At 41.5% G+C, this 23082-nt stretch overlaps 1 protein-coding gene across 6 annotated transcripts in view; it reads right to left on the minus strand.

Moving 5' to 3' along the window:
- Positions 1-14279: 14279 nt before the first annotated feature.
- Positions 14280-23082, minus strand: part of LOC113448497 (von Willebrand factor A domain-containing protein 5A-like) — a 38800-nt gene continuing 29997 nt past the window's right edge. For 3 of the 6 annotated variants that reach the window (XM_087917969.1, XM_087917966.1, XM_087917968.1), the window contains exons 15-20: positions 20493-20582; positions 19404-19430; positions 18725-18811; positions 17669-17826; positions 16619-16742; positions 14280-15263 (exon numbers count right to left, since the gene is read on the minus strand). In XM_087917969.1, the coding sequence (XP_087774095.1) occupies positions 15166-15263; positions 16619-16742; positions 17669-17826; positions 18725-18811; positions 19404-19430; positions 20493-20582 (584 nt within the window). In that variant the 3' untranslated portion in view covers positions 14280-15165. The remainder of the gene's footprint in view (positions 15264-16618; positions 16743-17668; positions 17827-18724; positions 18812-19403; positions 19431-20492; positions 20583-23082) is intronic. The other 3 variants (XM_087917971.1, XM_087917970.1, XM_087917972.1) reach the window with 1 other exon arrangement.

The following is a 23082-nucleotide window of genomic DNA, read 5'->3' on the forward strand; positions in this document are numbered from 1 at the left end:
GGAAAGGAGTGTTATGTCTTTGGGACTGGTTGGAGTCCCCAACCAGGTCCGCTGTTTGAGCGGGAGCACCAGCCGCTCCCATTGGCTGACACCGTTTGACAGCCGGCTATAAAAGCGGCTGTCAAGCGGTATCAGCTCTGTTGCCGCCAGCTAACCTGCCAAGTTAGAAGGCAGACATGGCAACCCTTTATTCTTGGAATAAAGCCTTTAACGTTCACTCTGGCTCAGCCTCGTTCCTCCGCCGCTCCACAACAATTGTAATTTTACAATTTTTACTCTCCCCCACCCCACTTAATATACTTTTATAATCTAATATTATCACCATCACCATCACCCTCAACATTACTATATGAGATTTTCACAAATGCTGCAGCATAGTGAAGGTGTTGTTTGTTACAGCACGACAATGAAATTATTTCTGCTCTTCTTTCTTGGCTCAAAGATGCTTTCTGTTAGATTGCGGGACTGAGACTCTTGGAGCCAGCATAGTAATCAGTCATCTTTATTTCTGCCTAGAACTGACTACGGAAGAAACCACAGCAGCCCTTTTACAGTCAGGCTGCTCGCGGCTGTGGCCAATGATGGCTCGTTGAATTTCCCACCGCCGCGGACCAACCAATCACAGGTAAGTATGCTAATACCTAACACCCCTCTCCACCTGGTCTGGTCTAACCAATCCTGTCTTTGCCTACCGTACATAATCACGTAGGTAGGCGGGGCTTCTATGGTTGCGACTGGACTTGCGCAGCTCAGTCGCGGTTTGGTCTCTGGACTGTTTGGGTGGATCTGTTGTTCCTCCCGTTCTTCTTCTTGGAACCTCCTGGAAGGGTGAGTTGGCTATGCTGCTCCTGCCAGGAACCTCCTGGACGATTGAGTTGGTTAGGCCGCTCCCGCCAGGGGCCACTTTCCCGCTATATTTCTGGACCTGTTTCTGTCTCCCTATGCTACCTTCTTCTTTGGTCTCAGGTACATGCCTGCGTTTTCCAAGAGGGGCTCTGTTATTAGTGGGGGTTGTGTGTTTTTAGTTGTCAGGGTTTGTTCTATGATTGTTCTTGCTCATGGAGGGTCTCCCCCTCCCTATTTGTGTTGTGTCTGTTTGAGGGGTCTCCCCCCTCTTTCCTAGTTGTGTTATGTTTGTGTGAGGGTTCTCCCCCTCCCCTATGGTTATGTTTGAGGGGCCTCCCCCTCTTCCCTGGTTGTGTTATGTTTGTGTGAAGGTTCTCTCCCCTCTTCCATGATCCAGTCTGTGTCACCCCTTGTTGCTGTAGATCTGAGTTGGTCTATGTGTCTCTTCCAGCTCCTACCATCTGTCGTATCTACCCTGTAAGAACGGGGCCCAGTTATTTGGGTCACTTTCGCCGGTATACACAAAGGTTCCCCTGAAAGGTTTTTCGTGTATACTGGGTCCCCTGTTTGGAATGTATGGCATTTACTGGAGGAATCTACTGGTTTTTCTGGGTTATATATGGGGTTTAGTCTGTCTAGGTGTGATCTCAGTTTCCTCCCCATTAGTAATTCGGCTGGGCTTTTATTCATTGGGGCACTGGGTGTTATGTGCTGTATGCTTAGTAGTTTATCTATCTTTTCTTGTGTGTCCGTGGGTCCTAGCTTTTGTAAGGTTTCCTTAGTGTAAAGTACCATGCGTTCTGCCTGTCTGTTCATCGACAGGTGTCCCGGTGCTGTTAGTGCATGCCTTATCCCATGTTGTGCTAAATATCCCTCAAATGGTATTGCCGTGAATTGTGGCCCATTGTCAGATACAATTAAATCCGGCAACCCATGTGTTGCAAAAATACCTCCTGATCTGTCTAATGATGGCTTCTGTTGTGGTGGAGTGCATGATGCTTACCTCTAGCCATTTGGAGTAAGAGACTATGACTATTAGAAATGTGTGTCCTTTGGTTGGGCCTGCAAAATCAATGTACAATCTTTACCATGGTACCCTTGGTGTTTCCCATTCCTTTTTTTGGTGCTGTGGGGGGTGTTGGCCTAGATTCCTGGCAGCATTTACAAGTTGTCACCCAATCCTCTATTTCCTTTTCCATCTCTGGCCACCACACATAACTCCTTGTCAGGGATTTCATATTTACAATACCCGGGTGTTATGACTCCCCTTCGAAATTCAAACGAACAAAACAGAAAGCAGCCGTTTCACAATTAAATCAAACGGAAAGAAGTCTTACAAGATAACGGCTGGCAGAAACCACAGCATAAATCTTTACTCTGTCCGGCAAACCAGTCCTGGCAATAAATCTTCAGCCTCAGAGCTCTTTGCTGTAACGTCTTCACTCAAATAGTTATTTTGTTCCTGGCGAAATGTACCAGCCCAGCTGTGTCCTTTTATACTCATTAAGGCAACGTGCTAATTTACTGACTTGCCCTTCTCATTCGCTCCAGCTGATTTTGCCTTTTCAACCGTCTTCTATTTTTTACATTTAACCACAAATTTCCAAGTTCTCATCTCCACTAGAAGACTCTCTCAAAACTTCCCTGTCAGCCATTCCCGGCTGTTGATCAGATAAGGAACCAGAGGAGGTCAAAGGTCCTGACAATTCTAATACATCAGGTCTGTCGTCCTTTGTCACGCCCATCTCCTCATCCTGGTTATCAGTCCAATCAGTAAGCCAGGCCGGTTCATATTGTTCTGCCATAACCTCTTCACTTGAACTCATATCAATCACAGGAGCTGAATCCAAGCCCGGAGCCACAACACTATCCCTCACCGCAGGGCCCTTCCCCCGGGTCTGATGATCCGGATGCGGTTTCAAAGGGAAACGTTCATGAAAGTCCCGAATGATGTCTGGAGCATGAACTGCAGACGCATCCGTCCATGAGCAAATTTCCGAGTCATCCACTCTCCTCCCGACTAAATACTGAAAACGACCCTTGAGCCAATGCGAATCAGTAACGCTGACCACCGTGTCATCAACCTCCGCCTCCTCACGGGGCGTTGATAGGGAAGTCGTACCAGGTGGAGCACGCAGAGGACAGTCCGGGGAGTCAGGAACCAAAAGAGAGCGATGGAATACAGGGTGAATACGCATGGAGCGCGGTAAGGTGAGCCGGTATGCCACAGGGTTGATAACCGCCTCAATCGGGAATGGACCGATGAAACGATGGTCCAATTTCCTAATTGGGCGATCGATCCGAAGGTATTTTGTGGACAACCACACCTTGTCACCCACAGCTAACAGAGGCGGTGCTCGACATGACCGGTCCGCAAACCGTTTATAGTCCTCTTTCGCTCATTCAAGTTGTTGTCTTACTAAACGGTGGACCGCTTGTAGTTCCTCCAGAAAATCTTGTGTCTCAGGAACCGGTGAATCCATCCAAGTTAATGGGAAGAAGCGCGGATGATAACCTACATTTGCAAAAAATGGCGTTACCCGAGTGGAGGAGTGCTGCGAGTTATTAAAAGCGAATTCTGCCAATGGGAGGTATTTCGCCCAATCGCTTTGTCGCTGATTAACAAAACACCTCAAATATTGGGTAAAAATGCCAATCACCTTCTCAGTCCCGCCATCAGTTTCCGGATGGTGCGCTGACGCTAAGCACACCTGAACTTGTAGCGCTGCCATTAACTGTTTCAAAACTGCAGTAAACTGAACCCCACGATCAGAAACCACTCTATCTGGCAGTACATGCAGACGAAATATATGCTGTAAAAATAGCTGAGCCGTAGTGCGGGATGAAGGTAATCTCCGACAGGGAATGAAATGAGCCATTTTAGTCAGCATATCAACTACCACGAGTACCGTCGTGAAGCTCAACGAGGATGGTAAATGCGTGAGAAAGTCCATGGAGATCCCTCCCCATGGTCTGCCCGAGTCGGCAATGGTTGGAGGAGTCCAGGGCGCACCCGACGCCGCTTTCGCTTGCCTACACTGGATGCAAGAAGACGTAAGAGAACACATTGTAGACGAACCCGAGGCCACCAAAAAGTCCGGGTGACCAAATGCAAGGTTTTATAAAATCCAAAATGGCCAGCAGCGGGGTTATCATGACATTGTGTCATGATGAGAGCTCTCAACACCTGGTAGGTACGTATAATAAACCCCGATGTCGGAGCAAGTCCTCTTCAATGGACCATGGAGAATCAGGTCCGACGTCCCCCTGTCTCTGCTGCGCCCACGCATCCAATCGTTCGCCTCTCGTATGCGAGCCCGCAAGTCTACTGGATCTTGCAGTACGACCAAAGATTCTGGTGGTAACACCGTTCGTAGAGGAAGAGGATCCTCGGGCCCGATATACTCGGGCTTCCAAGACAACGCGTCTGCCCTCCGATTCTGTCCACTGAACATAAGTAACGGAGAAATTGAACCTGGCAAAAACAACGACCACCGAATCTGGCGTTGGTTCAATTTCTTAGCTGTGGTCAAATGTTCCAAGTTTCGCGATCTGTCCGAACCTCTACCTTGTGCCGAGCCCCTCTAAATGATGTCTCCAGGTCTCAAAAGCAGCCTTAATGGCCAACAACTCCTTTTCCCAGATGGTGTATTGCGCTCTGAAGCTGTGAGCTTCCTAGAATAGTATGTGCATGGGAAAAGAGGCGCGCCATCCTTCGAAGCTTGTAACAGTACTGCTCCGATAGCGACATTAGAGGCATCTGTCTCGACCACAAATGGACGATTCGGATCAGGATGCCTCAATATCGGCTCGGCTACAAACGCTTTCTTTAAAATGTCAAAAGCCTGTTGTTGCGGGGCCCCCACACAAACGGGACCTTCTTACGGAGGAGCTGAGTTATGGGGTCCAATACTTTAGCAAAGTCCGGGATAAAAGTCCGATAGTAGTTGGCGAATCCCAAAGATGTTGGACGTCCTTGACTCGACGAGGGCTTCCCAACTACACAATGCCTCAACCTTTTTAGGGTCCATAGCAATGCCCTTGGGAGAAATGATGTGCCCTAAAAACTCTATCGGCGACTGAAAAAGAAACACTTCTCCAGTTTCGCATAGAGCTTATGCTCCCAAGACGCTGCAGCACTTGACGGACCTGATGAAGGTGGTGATCCCTGGACCGAGAGTAGATTAAAATATCAACCAGATACACCACGACAAACCGATCCAGCATGTCCCAAAAAATGTCGTTCATCAAATGCTGGAATACAGCGGGAGCGTTGGTTAGACCAAATGGCATGACGGTGTACTCGAAATGACCATAACGAGCGCCAAACGCCGTCTTCCACTCATCCCCTTTGCGCATCCGAACCAGGTTGTAAGCCCCACGCAGATCGAGTTTAGTGAAGATAGTAGCCTCCCGCAATCGCTCCATCAATTCCGGAATGAGCGGTAAGGGATAGCTATTCCTCACGGTGATAGAGTTTAGTCCTCTATAATCACAACAGAGACGCAGTTCTCCCGACTTCTTCTTAACAAAAAGAATGGGAGCCGAAAGAGGGGACGACGAGGGTCGAATAAATCCCCGAGCTAAGTTTTTATCCAAAAACTCTCGGAGTGCAACCAACTCGGGCTCCGACATGGAGTATAATCTCCCCTTTGGCAATGGAGCGTCGGTATCAGGTCCACGGGACAATCATAAGCACGATGTGGGGTAATCGGTCTGCCTCCTGTTCGCTGAAAACATCGGAGAAGTCCGACAGCTCCGAAGGAATCGAAACAGCAGGAGCGGCGATATCTTGGCCAGCGCAAACATGCCTCAGGTGGTCCACACATTGTAGGCTTGGAAGAGAAATGGCGTTCTGCGACCAAGCCACCAACGGATCGTGCAAACGCAACCAGGACATTCCGAGCACCAAAGGGAGATGAAGGTTCGAGGTGACATAAAAACTTATCGCCTCCTCATGATCCCCAATACGCATATGCACTGGCTGAGTAGCACAGCGAACGGGTCCCGACTTGAGTTCACGCCCATCTACGGTTTCCACCTTAATGGGTGGATTCACAGGAATCAAAGGAATTCCAAAATGTTTAACAAAAGCACAGTCCATAAAGCTGGTTGTAGCCCCTGAATCCACCAGCACAATGGCAGGAATTCCTTCCTTCTGGGACTGTAAGAAGATACAAGTGTCCAAAAGTAAATGCCGAGGAGGACCAGGATTTACTTCGGCAATTTGGGATGGGGGTGGAGGATGTGCCTGACCTAGGGTTTCCCTGAGGTCGGGCCCACCCCGTTTCCCGACGGGCCAGGAGTGGTTTCAGACACAGGTCGGCGAGTCCTTCTCCGAGTGCAGGAATTTGCAAAATGTCCCGGACCCCTGCAATAAAGGCACAAGCCTTCCTGGAACCTTCTCGAACGTTCTTGCACCGTTAAGCGAGGGCGGAGTGCGCCTAACTCCATCGGCTCCTCAACATTAACCGTGGGTTGGAAAACTCTCGGTGGCGTGGATTGTGCACGAGAAAACGAAGATGGTTCCATAATGAGCGTTTGCGTCCATGTTGCTGTAAACGAACTTCAATTCGTAAGCACTGAACTATCAATGCATCCAAAGTTAAAGCCCGCTCTGCATGGACCAGCTCATCTTTGATGGCATCAGACAAGCCTTCCTGGAATGCAGCCATATGAGCCGGTTCATTCCAGTTAGAGTCCATACACAGCAAACGAAATTCTGCAATGTATTCCTGCAGGGAACGTTTCCCCTGATTAATGTCCTGTAACCGTCTGTCCAGTTTGTATCTTAATTGGGTTCTCAAACATCACTCTCATTTGTTGAAGAAAACCCTGGAAATTATTCAACAATGGGCTATCTAACTAACAAGGGAGTAGCCCAATTAGTAGCCTGCCCGGTTAATAAACTGATCATAAATCCTACTTTAGATCGGTCAGTTGGGAAGTCTTCAGGCCTCAGAGAGATAAACAATTGGCATTGACCCATAAATGCCGGGAACCTGTTCATTTGCCCAGAAAATTTCTCCGGCAAGGATACTGGGCTTTTCCTCACAGAAGGGGCAGGGGGAACAGCAGCAGGGCTTGGTAAGCTGGAAACATAATTCAGCAATTGTGTTACCTGATTCTGAAGCGTCACATTGCTTTGCAGTAGCTGATTAATTTGTTGTTGTTGCTGCTCTACCAAACGCTGCAGTTGATTTGAATCCATCTTGCTTTAAAGATGGTTTGTTTGGGCCAGGAGCAATAATGTTATGACTCCCCTTCGAAATTCAAACGAACAAAACAGAAAGCAGCCGTTTCACAATTAAATCAAATGGAAAGAAGTCTTACAAGATAACGGCTGGCAGAAACCACAGCATAAATCTTTACTCTGTCCGGCAAACCAGTCCTGGCAATAAATCTTCAGCCTCAGAGCTCTTTGCTGTAACGTCTTCACTCAAATAGTTATTTTGTTCCTGGCGAAATGTACCAGCCCAGCTGTGTCCTTTTATACTCATTAAGGCAACGCGTGCTAATTTACTGACTTGCCCTTCTCATTCGCTCCAGCTGATTTTGCCTTTTCAACCGTCTTCTATTTTTTACATTTAACCACAAATTTTCCAAGTTCTCATCTCCACTAGAAGACTCTCTCAAAACTTCCCTGTCAGCCATTCCCGGCTGTTGATCAGATAAGGAACCAGAGGAGGTCAAAGGTCCTGACAATTCTAATACATCAGGTCTGTTGTCCTTTGTCACGTCCATCTCCTCATCCTGGTTATCAGTCCAATCAGTAAGCCAGGCCAGTTCATATTGTTCTGCCATAACCTCTTCACTTGAACTCATATCAATCACAGGAGCTGAATCCAAGCCCGGAGCCACAACACCCGGGTGTCCCTCATGTAGCATTTCTAGTATGCTTTCCCTTAAAATATCTGGTATTACCACCTGATCCCCCCATAGTACGCACCCCTTCAGCATTGAGAGTTTTGTTTGTCTGTTCTGGAATGGTTTGACATTCTCGTTGATATCAGTCTCTGGCCAGCCTTTTCCTACCCAATTTAATATTTGTGCCAGGGTTTTGTCTCTAGTCGTCTCCCTTGCGATGTTGGCTGCTGTTATTGGTTGGTTTTCTAATGTCTCTATTTGGAGGGTCGATGTGGTTGGTGCTGGGTCTTCTTCTCTGTCAGGTAGGGGGCAACGGCTAAGCTCATCTGCATGATTTACGCCTTTCTGGGTCAGTATATTAATTTGTAGTTGTATGCAGCCAAGAATTCCGACCACCTTGTCATCTGGGGTGACAGTATGTTTGGGGTAGCTTTGTTTCCTGCAATGATGCCCAGGAGTGGCTTGTGATCTGTGACTAGGGTGAAGTTCCTCCCATAGATATACTCATGGAACCACTTGATCCCAGTGACAGCGGCCAATGCCTCTTTGTCTAGTTGGCTGTAGTTCTGCTCTGGTTTTGACAGAGTTTTTGGGTAGAATGCTATGGGTGCTTCTTTCCTGTCAGGTAATACATGGCTGAGGATAGCGCAGATGCCGAAAGGTGATGCATCACAGGTTAGGGTTACTGGAAGTGTTTTGCTGTATTGTATTAGTACGCGGTCTGATGTGATCAGGTTTTTTATTTCCTGGTATGCCTTTTCTTCCTATTGCCCCCAGGCCCAGGCTACTTTCTTGTCAAGCAACCTGCAATAGTTGCTTTCTGCGGTAGGAATATATTATAAAAGTTAATGAGCCCTAAGAAAGCTTGCAGGTCAGTTTTATTCACGGGTCTGGGGGCTTCCTTGATTGCTCTGACCTTTCTCTCTGTGGGGTGGATTCCTTCGCTGTCTATTTGATATCCTAGGAATTCATCCTAGCCGGCGGCTAATTGGCAGTTTTCTTTTTTTACCTTTAGCCCCGCCTCCTTGAATTTACTTAGACCTTCTCTTAGATGGTCACGTAATTGTCTTTTGTTCTTGGCTGATATGAGGACATTGTCAAAATATGGCACCACCCCTTTTATCCCTTGCAATAGGCATTCCATTAAGTTCTGGAACACCCCTGGGGCGACGCTGACCCCAAATTGTAATCTGTTACATTTGAATGCCCCCCTGTGCATTACGATTGTCTGGGTTTCTGCTGTTTCAGGGTCTACTGGTAATTGTTGGTAGGCCTGTGCGAGGTCTAGCTTTGCAAAGATTCCCCCCCACCAGGGAATGTAATAAATGCTGTACCACTGGAACAGGGTATGCGCTTTGTTGGAGTACGTGGTTAAGGGTTGCTTTGTAGTCTCCGCAGATATGCACAGACCCGTCTGATTTAATTGACATGACAATTGGGGTTTCCCACTTGGTGTGGCCAATGAGTTCTAGGACCCCTTGCGCGATGAGTTTATCCAATTGCTCATTGATCTTTGGTTTGAGTGCGAAGGGAACCCGCCTTGCCTTTAATCTTAGTCCTTGTGGTGGGTCATGGTGATGTTTTTGGGTGGCTCTGGTGGCACTTTATTCATTTTCCACATGGTGGTTCTTCGGTTGTTGGATCAAACGGTGCAGGTGATGTGTTGTTTCTGGCCATCTTGTCTCAATGTGTCTCCGGAATTCCTTGGTCACCACGTGCTTGCTAGTTTCCTTTGTCTCAGTATTCCACCTTCATTGCCAGTGTTAGATCATGGGAATGAGCCAGTGTAGTAATCAGTCATCTTTATTTCTGCCTAGAACTGACTGCAGAAGAAACCGCGGCAGCCCTTTTACAGTTGGGCTGCTCATGGCTCTGGCCAGTGATGGCTTGTCGAATTTCCCACCACCACGGACCACCCAATCACAGGTAAGTATGCTAATACATAAACTTTATTTCTTCAATAAGCAACTACACTGCTTTTTTCCTTGAGGAAGAAAATGGTTTGCTTCTCATCCAAGAAGCTTCATCAGTTGTGATGGCAGTGGGTGGATGGAAAGATAGGTACTGAGAGTTGAGACTGGATGGTGAGGTGATGGAAGGATAGGTTCTAATAGGGCAGGGGTCTGCAATCTGCTGTTCTGGAGCCACATGCGGCTCTTTCAGCCCTTTGCTTCAGCTCCCTGTTGGCTGATCCCACCCCTGGCTGGCACCTCCCCTCCCTATCACAGCTTGCTTGGCCTGAGAAGATAAGGGTGATGGTGGAGGATGGATACTTGCTCCATATTCTAGAGCAGGAGGTGACTTGGTGGGTGGGAGTGATGTCAAGTTGGCCACACCCACCCAGTCACACTGATTGTTAAATTATTGGCTCCCAGTGTTTTATGTGGGAAATGGGTTCAAATGGCTCTTTGAGTGTTTAAGGTTGCAGACCCCTGTGGTAGGATAATGGTGGGTTGATGGAAAGATTTCTTTGCAGTCATTTGGTAGTTAGCATCTCTGTCTCTCTGAGCACTTGTGAGGTCACTTGAGAATCTGTGCCCTCAGGGTCATCTGAACCAGAGTGCAAATGGGTGTGGAATCTTCTTAGAACTCCTGCAAGGGTTGCATTGTAAACTGGAGATAGATGGTGTCTTATCCCTCCCCCTCTGTTGTTCCCCCCATTTCTTGTGTTCTTACATCTATGAATGCCCTGAACTACCTTCCATCTGGATTATTGAAGGCAAAAAAGTGGAGGAAGGGAATGCACTCTAGCAAGACAACATGCGAAAAATGGGCTACATGTCTGTCATCTTTCTTCTTTTCCCTCCCCAGTAGTATGGTGTTAGCTTTTCATTGTTTTGAAGGATGAGGGAAAAAGAGTTCTGAAAAGAGCTTTCAGCTGAACTTCTAAATAAACTGAATTTCCATGTTTGAGATCAAGTTATTATAAAGGATGCAAGCTCTTGCCTTTTATTAACTCATCTGAAAGAACTCTGGTATAGATAAAAAGTGGCTGTGGCTGCTCCCATTGAAAATAAGAGATAGGACCAGTAGTTGGAAAACCCAGGAGCACCAACAGCAAAAGACCATATGGTACAGGCCATTGCAAAATGCTGCAAACAAGACAGAACAAAAGTCTTCATTTGGAAGCTGCCATCATCCCAAGAAATGATATCGTTGAGTAAGGGTTTCAAAACAGGCATTCTTACCTGGAAGATCAGTGTCTCGTTTGTAAATAATCCACAACTACTTGGTTTCACAGAATGTGCTAAATTTCCAAGTCACAGTGACCTAGTTGTAGTCTCTTTTGACAAAGCCATAATGTGATTAGTTGTTTGACTTAGTGCGTAGCGTCACTCAGTTTCCTTGCTCTGTATTGAAGTACTGAATTCACCTGGAAGATATATGACCTCTCCCATCCTATAAGCTCCAAGGGATCTTCTACCATCAGCCAGATCATAGCACACCCTTCTTATTCTGGATTTAACAGAATAACAGAATTGGGAGAGACCTTGGAGATCTTCTTATCCAATCCCCTGCATAAGCAGGAAACTCATAATATTCTGACAAATGACTGTCTGATCATTTCTTTTTTAAAAAAAACATGATGGAACATCCACAACTTCTGAACACAAGCTATTCCACTGATTAATTGCTCTCATTATCAGAAAATTTCTCCTTGGTTCTAGGTTGCTTCTCTCCATAATTAGTTCCCATCCATTCCTCCTTTTTCTGTCTTTAGGTGCTTTGGAAAATAGGTTGACTCCCTCTTCTATATGGCATTGGAACACTGCTATCATGTTGCCCTAGTTTTTGTTTGATGCTGATATTGTTTGTTTGGTGCATTTTTTTGATGCTGATATTGCAATGGTGAAGTTGAAGAAGCCAATCCCTTTCTTCTAAATAGTCCTGCCCATCTGCCTGCCCACTTTGCTTCCTTTCCTGCACAGATGGACTGGGGAATCGCTGTCTATTCTGAGAAATGGCACTAAGGATGTCATGAATTGAAAGATAAATTATGAAACACGCACAGCAATGTTGTGATGTAAATTCTTTTGAATATGTGACATAATACTGCACACAAGTAAGGAGAGAGGTTCTGTTTTTACATGCTTACATACAATTTGTCATTTAACAAAACTGCCATCTTGCAGTTAGAAAGATCTTTCCAAGCACCCCTTTCCAATATTTGCAGATTTTTATTCCAATGAAATAAAAAGCTGGGTTTTCCAGCTTTTGCCAAACCTCACAAAGATCTGAAGATTTTGCAATGGGAAATGGAATGGCTTGAGACTTAATTATGGCCATGGATAATAACTCACAGTTCACTATGTGGGTGATGACAGAATCGAGTTTAGCACGCTCATGCTTCAATCATTTTATGATCTGCCTGTCTTATCGCTGAACTTGGCTGACATTGAATAAACAGTAAAAGCTTTCAAATTAATAAGTTACAGAAACCAGGTCTCCTGCAACAAAACCATGTGAGATTGGGCCTGTTTCCAAAAGAATTATCTCAAGCTTTCCATCTTCAAGTGGCTATATTCCATGACAGAATTAACAATCCTTTTACTCTCTTTTTTTTTGTCCACTCAAAACTTGTCTTGATGGTTCCTTTAAAGTCTTTCATTTAAAGTTTCCTTTTAAATATTTTCTGGAATCAAATCCAGTGTTTGCTACAGGTAGTCCTTGACTTACAATCATAATTGATCCCCAAATTTCTGTTTCTAAGTGAGAAATTTGTTAAGTGAATTTTGCCTCATTTTGCAACCTTTCTTGCAACAGTTCTTAAGTGACTCACTGTACATGTTCAGTTAGTGACATGGTTGTTGAGTGAATCAGACTTTCCCATTGACTTTACTTGACAGGTCACAAAAGGCAATCACATGATCACAAAACACTGCAACCATCATAAATAGGAGTCAGTTGTCAGCATTTGAATTTTGATCATGTGACCATGGGCGTGCAGCAAAGGTCATGTGAAAAACGGTCAGAAGTCAATTTTTTCAGTGCTATTGTAACTTCAAACAGTCACCAAGTGAACTGTTGTAAGTCAAGGATTACCTGAATTCATTCTGCATTCTAACTTGATGATTACATTTCTTCTTTTCCCTGTGGTAAGATGGGCAGCCAATATATTTGATAAATAAAAATAAATTATGTGATACTTCTAGTATTCCATCTTGCCTATGAACATAAGCAGTTCCCCATATATCTCCAGTGTGCTGTGCCATTTTGCTAATCAGGGATTCTCACATGTGTAGTAGAACCTGCATGCTTGTCTGAAATAAAATATTTATTTATTTATATTTCACATTTCTAAACTGCCCATTTTCCTCAGAGAGGGACTTATTGATAAAATCTTGCAGGATCAGAGAATTGCTCCTGGACAACTTTTTGAGGACTACTTCACCATATTGTTTTAAGAAAAATAAAATTGATGACGGCGGCTTTAATTATACGTTTCTTATGCACATATTTAAAAGAAGCTTCATTAATGTTTTTCTAAGTTTGCTAATATGGTGGGTAGATGTTCTGCCTTATTATATCAGCAAACCTGTTGAAAGGATTTATTTCACCTTCTGGTTTTTCTTCACCACTATTGAAATCCATCATATCAATGTCCACCTCACGGAGGCCTGAAAAATTCTGAAGAAACGTGTTATTGAGTAGGATTGATTAGCTTTAGCAACTGTGTGGATATTATTGTACCCTATGACTATCATTAAGTGTTGTACCTTATGATTCTTGACTTTTGATGAATGTATCTTTTCTTTTATATATACTGAGAGTATATGCACCAAGACAAATTCCTTGTGTGTCCAATCACACTTGGCCAATAAAGAATTTTACTCTATTTTTCTGTGTGGATAAAAGGAGTGAATGAAACTTAACTGTAAGAAACTCAGTACATTAATTTGTATAAAATTGTTAAACCAAGAACAAAATATTAGAAATATTTGCTTTTAGCATTTAAATGTCACTTTAGTTTGCAGAAGAGCAGTATGTGTGATTAAGGATTATTTCCTGTCCATTTCCCTCTGTATCCTCTGATATAGCTATAGATGGCTAAAGTTGTTTTATAATTTATTTCTAGTGACGCTACCAAACATAGAGTTTTAAGCCAACAGAGCATAACACTCCTGTACTTTTTGTAGCATATTTTCTCACTTGTACTAAACTGTTCCACTATTCTGTAGCTTTTGTATCAAAAATAAATCTATCTTATTCCTTGGCAAAGATGTTTACTTTTCAGTCAATCCAGTAGTCTCCAGTACAAATGCCTAGCATATAATTTCCCAAATAATTACTGTTGCCCAGATACGTGCCTAAAAATTAGTAATTTTTAATCTACTACAGATGTCTAGTCTCCTACATTTTTGCCAAGTTTCAATTCTGCAAATAATTTATACTTTAGAGAGCGTGACAGAAGCCCTTGGTTATGGATCTGCACTAAGATTATGAATACATCTAAAATCCTGATCATCTGATGATTAAGATTAATATTTTTGTCTATTTTTGCTTCAAATATGGAAGTGAGTGATTCTTGCTTTGCTTCTTGAATAACTTGAAATTACTTGCCATAATCTTACATGATTTTTTTTGTCAAAGTTTGATAAATGGGTAAATAACTGTGGATTATCAATACATCTGTATAACCTACAACTTTTAAAAAATGCTTGTTAAATCAACACTTTGATGCTTGGCACTGACTATTCTGTTTCTTGATTAAGACAATCTATAATTTGTAATAGATTTTATACAATAAGAGTGGAACAAAGTTCAAGTATTAGGATTGCTGTGGAATAATTATCTGATCCCTTGATCTTTTTTATTCTTATATACATAGCCACTTTCAGCCTGCATTTCAAAGGCACTTAAAGATGCATAACCACTTTGTAGCATTTTATAAATATCAAACAAAAAACCCAGGGAAAGCTTGTCACTTTAGAGTTTCCATTCTATCTCCAGAAGCTTCATTAGTTAACTTTCAATAATCCACTGAATTATTGAATGGTCATACTTCAGTTGGAAAGTACATCAATTATGCCATAGACTAAGGTCTACTATTCTGGCTATTTAACTGGAGACAACTGTAATTTTATTCTTAATTTTTAGATTGGACAGTTTATCCCGGTCCCATACTTTCTTGATTGGAAATTATTCTATGAAAGCGTGCAAAAAGTTCTAAGATCCATCTACTTTTGTTTACTTCAGTGTTTAATACACTGCATTATTTGTAATGATATCAGAACTGGGTTGTGCAAGTAAACAAAGCTTCATCAGTGCATGGAAGTATTAGGTAGCATGCAAAACCACATCCCTCCTGACGGTCCGTGGAAATTTTTCCCTGCGGAACCAGTGCCCACAAGGTTGGGGTTGCTTTTTAAAAAGATAGCTAATGTTGCCCTGAGGGTGGGGTCAGAAGATCACATTTCAGCAATAGCAGAATTGGACATTTCCATTTGAAACTTATGATAACTCCATAAACTCGAAGCCCCCAAATCTGAGGCTCACACTACTTCCCAGGACTGCATTACCAGCTTTCACACACTCTGCCAACTGAGCTCCTAAAAACAAAGAAACAAATGTCAAAATCCAGTTTAAGTAATGTGCTTTCATCTGCCATATCATCTTCCAATGCCAATGAAGTAAATCTGGATGAAGCAGTTCATACACTGAGAAAACAAGAAACGGTCAACAGGAAAGTACACACATTTAGGACTATCAAATCTGGCTGCAAAATTCCACAAGTGCACCATAGCATTTTCAGTTCCTCTTTGCAGTCATGTCCAGAGGTGCTTTTTTCAAACGGCAACTGGACTTCCTTTGTTTTTCCTTGAAGATATTTCTCTTCTCATCCAAGAAACTTCTTCAGTTCTTCAGCTTCTTTAGTTCAGAACTGAAGAAATTTCTTGGATGAGGGGTAAAATATCTTCAAGAAAAAAACAAAGGAAGTCCAGTTGCACTTTTGGGGCACCAAAACATTTTGCAGATATTTTGCAGCCATGGATGTTCTCTGGATTTTTTTTTCAGATCAGATCTAATAGCCTCAATTATAGCAAAAGAAGTTTTGAAGAATGAATAAAGGTGGTTCTTTGGATGTCTGAGTTCTTTAATCCAGAAAACAGCAAACAGTTATTCAAGATAGCACAGATTTATACATTAAGTTTATCAATGGAATTCAAAGTATTATATATAATATATCCTTGACTATATGACTTCCACAACAATTATCCTATAAAATAGATTAGGCTGAGAATGATTGTTCTAAATCATCTTGTGAGCTTTCAGAACTGAAGATGGACTTGAGTCTGGACATCTTTGGTCCTATTCTAGCACTAGAACCATTAAATCCCAGTGAAAGGTTAATCAATATAAAACAAAAAAACCCCACTAAGCTATTCTATTTAATCAGGCAAAAAAACCCTTCATTCACTATATATTATTCTCTTAGGAAAAGGGATATTGACTTGTAATTGCATCAACATGTACTGTAATGTGCAAAGACCTACTTTTTCTATTTTAAGAGTTAAATTCTGTGCAATGCAAAGAGATGTGGGTGCGAATGTCCAAAGAGAGATCCCAAAGATTCCTCAAGGAATTATGCTCTTACTAAGAACTTAAAATATATATATAGAAATAAATAAGGTTAATGGACATTACCATTTTAATATATTCACCAACATGTCATCCCACTAAGACTCTGTGGACACGTCCATATATTTTTAAAATAGTTTAGAACTGTTCTGGGATAGTTTTTTGACTTCCAGTATGACTATCAAACCTAGTTGCTTCTTATCCAAGTACAAAGCAACCTTATATTGCTTAGTTTTCTTCATGGTTGTCTAAGGTAAGCTGAATGTAACCACTGTTTCTTATCTTAGCACTGGCTCCTCTTAACCAGCTGTCCACAGTATCTCACCTGCATTCATTTTGAGCCAATGAACAGCTTTTCCTTCCAGCAGCTCCCACTCATCTTTCTGCTCTGCGGCATTCAAATGAAGCCAGAGAATAGCCAGCACTGTTGCCCATATATCTGGGGTCACCTGAAAATAATGGTGGGAAAAAAAATATGGAATGAGCTTTACATATTATTTCTAAGCAGGTATGCATAATGTTTGGCCAGATGATGTTTACTACTATTTAATAGCTAAATATTATTGTAAATGCAGGGTGGTTGTGCAGAATACAGAACTGTGTATCGAAGAAGGCAATGGATACCATAGTTTTCATAATAGTTAAATTCCATATTTTCCATTGAATGATGGTCAATGCTACCTCTCCAGCACTGTTTTTTTTAGCAGTGCTTTGACTCCTGTTCCATTCTATGTCCTACCATAGAGAAATCTTCGCTTGATCCTCTGAATCAGAGGTGATACTCAGCAGGTTCTGACCAGTTCTGGAGAACTGGTAGCGGAAATTTTGAGTAGTTCGGAGAACCAGCAAATACCACCTATGACTGGAGATTTTATAGTATCCTTCCCCTGCCACACCCACCAAGCCATGCCCACAGAACTGGTAGTAAATTCTTTTGAATCCCATCACTGATCTGAATGCTCTATATTATGTATGAAATTTTTAAGTTAAGATGCTAGAGGCTTTAGGGGAAGAGACTGCATAAGATGGTTCCAGTCCCCTCATGGCAAAATCAGAGATTAAATGCAGAGTAAGCATGCATTTGCTTGCCTTCCCACCTATTTTGATAGCTCCCCATCTTCACATGAATGCTTTTTCACACACTATCAATGTCAAGACGTTTTTAGTAACAGTTGGTTTAGTTCAGATTTTATAATTTAATGTCTTTCAGACCTTTTCTATCACAGTGTATCTGGAAGGTTCTGGGATGCATAATGTAACCCTAATCTTATATTCCATTCCTCCAAACAATATAGCCTTTTCAAATCATAAAAGCATTCTTGTAAACAAATGAATTCCACCTGCAGTAGATGCCATAAGATCTCGACAGACTTACATGGGCTGGTGCTTTGTCTGAGATCTCAGCCTCACTCAGGTCGAGTATGGTGTTTAGGGCAGGCCCATGAGGCCAGGAGCCATCTGCATTTTGCAGGGATACCAACTTCAAAAGAGAAGATTCTTCCTCCTGAGGTCTGTAAGGGCTTGACAGTTGAACTATCAATAAATAAACAAATAAATATCATAGCACATTGAGAAGTTTATACAATATTTATCTTCAATTTACTCTTGGCTGATTTCTTCAGACCAAACATGGCATTAAAACTACTCCTCTTCCTGAACTGAGGAATTGTAGCTCAAAATACAGAGGCAAAAATCATAGCTTCGAAGATAAATGTACTTTTTACACAACTTTGGGAGCCTTCATCTTCCTAGGCCTAAGAACCATATTTATCCAAAATATATCTTTCTAAACACATTTAACTTTACCACGATAGCTTAGTCAAGTGAAGCAATGCCTAAAGAAATTTATCTGATAAGAGAAAGAACTTTTACTGGGTATAAGCATAAATTAATATCCTTAAGAAAAAAATTAATCTATTAAAATACCTGTGACTGAAACATTACATTTCTAGTTCATTAATCTGAGCTGGAACCTTAGAATAAATTTTCTGTGATATTTGGTTACTAACATGGAACTTTGAAGAGATTTAAAAAAATGATTTTGAGGAGCAAATTTCTAGATTTCACACTTATCTGGTACATTAAACAACCTATTTCATCCCCTCTTCCTTGTTCCCCCCATTTCTTAGCTTTAATTACAGGTAATTCTTGGCTTACAACCACAATTGGGAATGGAGCTTCTGTTACTAAGCGAGGTGGTAGTTAAGTGAGATGTTCAATTTTACCACATTTTTGTCATAATTTTTAACTGAATTACCTTCAGAGCAATTTCAGGGAAGAGATTTTGGAAGGCACAAAAACTGTAGGTATCCCCTACAGTTTTTCTATTCTCACAAGATCAAAAATTCTGGAATCAGAAGTGGCTGAAATATAATCCAAACCAAACATACAGTTCCATTGTTAGCTTTGTACAATGACTGACAGGAATTACCTAGTTTGCCCTTCTTTGACATGATGTTGATGACCGGTAGAGGATCATGGTTTCTTTCTAAGACTTCTACTTCATTTTCCGGACAATCTTAGAGGAAAAAAATAAGATAAACACTCCTGCAGGAGAAACCAAAGTCCTCAGACTAACTTTTCCTTCTCTTTCTGTCCATCCATTCTTTCATGAGGTCTGGATGGTCTAAATTTTAGCAGATGTGGGGTGACTCAGATGAGAAGTCTGAAGATGGAATACTAATACTAAACTCACAAAGAATTATTGACAACTTGGATTATTACATTATATTATAAACTGATCTTAGTCTAAAGATTTCAAAACTTATTTGAAATAACGATGGGCAATCTGCATTCCTCCAAATCTTATGTTGCATTGGGGATGTTCACAAGGAAAGGGATAAATCAAATCAAAATGGTGGCTATAAACATCTGATTGAAGCTTCATCCTTTTCATGATACATTTAAAAAAGGGGTGTGGGTTTTGATTCCATGGCTGTGCCACTTTGCCTTTTTTGACCCCAACACCTTTGTTGTGGCCCACAGCTTCCCCCTTTTCTTAGATTTTCTGATTAAACAGGATGAAATATGTAAGTCACTACAGAAGTACTAAAATAATCAAGTGACTAGAAAAAAATAACAAAGCCGCAACAGATTTTGTAGGTACTTACCACTGTCTATTAATGATAGGAAAGGTGCTGCAAAACCGGATTTGTTATTTTGCTAAACTGATATGTAATGCTTAGTAATCTAGCAGTCACATTTTTGTGAGCACTACTTTCTAAGTTATCTTCAAAGGTCACCCTATGTAAAATGAATTTCAGTAGGCTAGCTGAGAGATGCCAGTAGAATATGTCTTATATGCATTATTTAGCTCTTCTTCCAGTGCATTACTAGTCAATTATTGTACTCCTAATCTATCCTCCTCCCCAATTAAATATGACTATTACTCAATTTTTCCCTTTCTGCTTTAAAAGAAAGTTTCAGGAATGCCTGTAGATTGTGGTTAAAAAAAGAAAACTGCCTGCAAGGTGAAATTGAAAATGTTCAACAAACTATTATTTTTCTTTCAGGCTTACAAGATTACTTCACTGAAGCAGAGGTAGGGAAAAATGACCTCTTTATGACTTGTGGACTTCAACTCCCATGGCTGGCTCAAGAATTCTGGGAGTTGAAGCCCACAAGTCATAAAAAGGCCATCATTCTCCACCCCTGCTCTAAAGCATTGTTTTTCAACTTTGGCAGCTTTAAGATATGGGGATTGCAGCACCCAGAACTCCCCAGATAGGAAGTTGCTGCAATTGAAATTGATGCATCTTAAAATTGCTGAAATTGAAAAAAAACTGCACTAAAGTATAACTTACTCTTTATAATCAACCAGTCTGAACAGCAGGTTTATAGAACTTATAATTACTAACTATAAAACTGCCTGTTTCATACCCCCTATCATCATATCATGATACTTTACATTTTGTTATACGCAACTTCAAAATAAGACTTTCAGAGGCACAAATGTTAGGCATTGTCCTCAAAGTCCAATTTTGGACTCCCAACAGTTGTTCCCACCTCAATTCTCCCAGCCTCTTAAAAATAACAGGTTACAACATAACCCAAAACAATCTTATACAAATATTCCACACTCATTTATTGTATTTATTGATACAAATGAATGCATCCCATGTTTGATATCCAAACAGAGAATAAAGGAAGTTAATGAGAACAGCATTTATTTGGTTTGCACAATGACCCACATGAATTACCTTGCTGCGTGAGATCCAAACATGCTCCTGCCATTGGGGATGTTTGGAATAGTGGTGCATTGTAGAATAATTTTGATGACCTCCCGAGAACTGCAGACATTCCAAAATAAAATAGAGCACAGGAAAATATTTTTGCAATAGAAATTGTATTAAGTTAAGATTAATTTTTTCTTCTCTTTGTATCCTATTCCTCCATGAACTCTAGATGGATTACATCAGTATTTTTCAGTCTTGGCAACTGTAAAATGTGTGAACTTAAACTAGTTAGGTGGAAATCTATGTACAGTACCTTAGAGTTGCTAAGGTTGAGAAATGCTAGCATAGATTCCAGCATATCAGTATGAGTTACATAGCAGCTTTGAGGCTGGAATATGGAAAAGTTTCCTGATCATTACTGGATGCCTGAATTATCTAGCTTACTTCTTAGAATGGCTAGAAACCAGGGGACATGAGTTCTAGTCCCATCTAAATACAGCTGGTTGACATTGGGCCAATCACTCTCTTGGTCTTAGGAAGGAAGCAACGGCAAATCACTTTTGAAGCTTTGTGAAGAAAACAATAAGGATTTGAATAGGCAATAGTCAGGAGTCAACACTGATGCAAAGGCACAAAAACACATGTGTACTTCTTAGAATGACCCCAGATTGTAGTTCTCTGTAACCTGGGAAAATGGGGAATGTCAGCTGTATTTACATGCTTTACGTGGCTTCATTCATCATTGTTGAATTCCAGTACCAGCCATTGATCATTAAATACAATCCCAAGTCACTAAAAAGCTGCCGTTCTCCCCACCCTCCAAATGGAGATAACTTCCCCAAGAAATATTTGCAACTTCCTACAAGATTCCTGGAAATGGAGGATGGAAGGAAAGATGAGATGGTCTAATGTAGAAGTCATTATAGGTAATAGCAATAGCACTTAGACTTATATACCACTTCATAGTGCTTTACAGTCCTCTCTAAGCAGTTTACATATTGCTCCTACCAATCTGGATCCTCACTTTGGAAGGATGGAACGCTGAGTCAACCTTGAGCTATTTAGAATGAAACTGCTGGCAGCTGGCAGTCAGCAGAAGTAGCCTGCAGTACTGCATTCTAACCACTATGCCACTGCGGCTTCTCATCCAAATTTCTATTGCTAAGCCAGGCACTTTTAAAGTTAATTTTGGCTTTTTTTATGACATCTTTTGCCACAGTTAAGTGACTCTTGCAGACATTAAATGAATCTGATTTCCCCCATTGATTTTGTTTACTAGAAGCTGGCTATGAAGGCTACAAATGGTGATCACATGCCCCTGGTTCAGTCCAACTGTCATAAATACATGCCAGTTGCCAAGTGCCTGAAGTCTGCTTGCATGAACATGGGGGTGTTTCAATGGTTGTAAGTATGAAAATTAGTCATATGTCACTTTTCATTGCTACTGATCATTAAACAAATTGTTGTAAGTCATTGACCACATGTACTGTATTCATTTCTATAAAATCATAATCAATAATTCCTACTCTGACTTCTGGTTCGGGCTTCTTCGGCAATGAACCAAAATCCACGATCGTGCGTGGTTTTGACCCGTGCTCGCCGCTGGAGCGCCCCAAGCTGCCCGGATTTGGGGCTGAAGACACTCTGTAGAGTTGGTGAAGAAGGGGGAGCCATTAGTGGGGTTGAGGAGAGCCTCCTCTCCTCCTCCCTTTCCCAAAGACGGTTGCAGCGGTGGTCAGAAATGGCTTCCTCAAACAAGAAACCGACCGGACAAGATTGTGCAGGAGGAAGTTTAAAGGAGAAAGTTTGACTTACTGAACTGAATGGAGAACATCTATTTAAGGTACCTGGAACCTGAATTTTAAAGACTAAATACTATTCTTAAAAAAAGATCTTAAGCGGTGAAAGAGAAAGGGAAACGGAATTGGATTTTTTTTCTTTCACATTGACAGTTTTAATTGACTTGGAACGTTAAGAAGAGATTCGAATAAGAAATTGATACTAATCTGCTCTGACTTTAATAGGCAATTTCTAGCTGAAAATAAAGTGTCAAAGGGATAAAGATTCTTGGATAATTTAAAACTTTTCTTTTAAAAAAGAAAGAAAGATTTAATAATTCTATCTCTTCCTCTCCAATTGCTTTATCATTCGCTTCCTCCAGGTATTTCATTATTTTATCCTCAGAGACTTCTTCTTTTTGTATAATTTCTTGAAGTAATTAAAAGTAATCTTTTTTCTTCTCTATCTCCTCCTGCATATTGCCCCCTCATCCATTAATTGGTGTATCAATCTTTTTCTTTCGTTTTCTTAAGTTTGTGGGCTAACCATCTCCTGGTTTGTTTGCATGCTCAAAGTAGATTTGTTTAGTCATTTTCAGACTAATCTCCAATTTTCCTTGTTCCAGTAAATTTAATTTGTGTTTAGTTGTTATTAACTGGTTCTGTATTCTTTGGTTTTTGGGGTTCTTTTGTAATTGGATTTCTAAATCTTTAATTTCTTGTTGTAGATTACTTTGTTGGGCATACTTTCTTTTATTTCTCATAGCATTGTAAGAGATTGTTATTCCTCTTATAAATGCCTTAAATGTGTCCCATATATTTTGTTTGAAGTTAGA

The sequence above is a fragment of the Pseudonaja textilis genome, chromosome Z, assembly GCF_049901715.1.
Source record: "Pseudonaja textilis isolate UNSWEBS1 chromosome Z, rPseTex1.2, whole genome shotgun sequence".
Taxonomy (NCBI): Eukaryota; Metazoa; Chordata; class Lepidosauria; order Squamata; family Elapidae; genus Pseudonaja; species Pseudonaja textilis.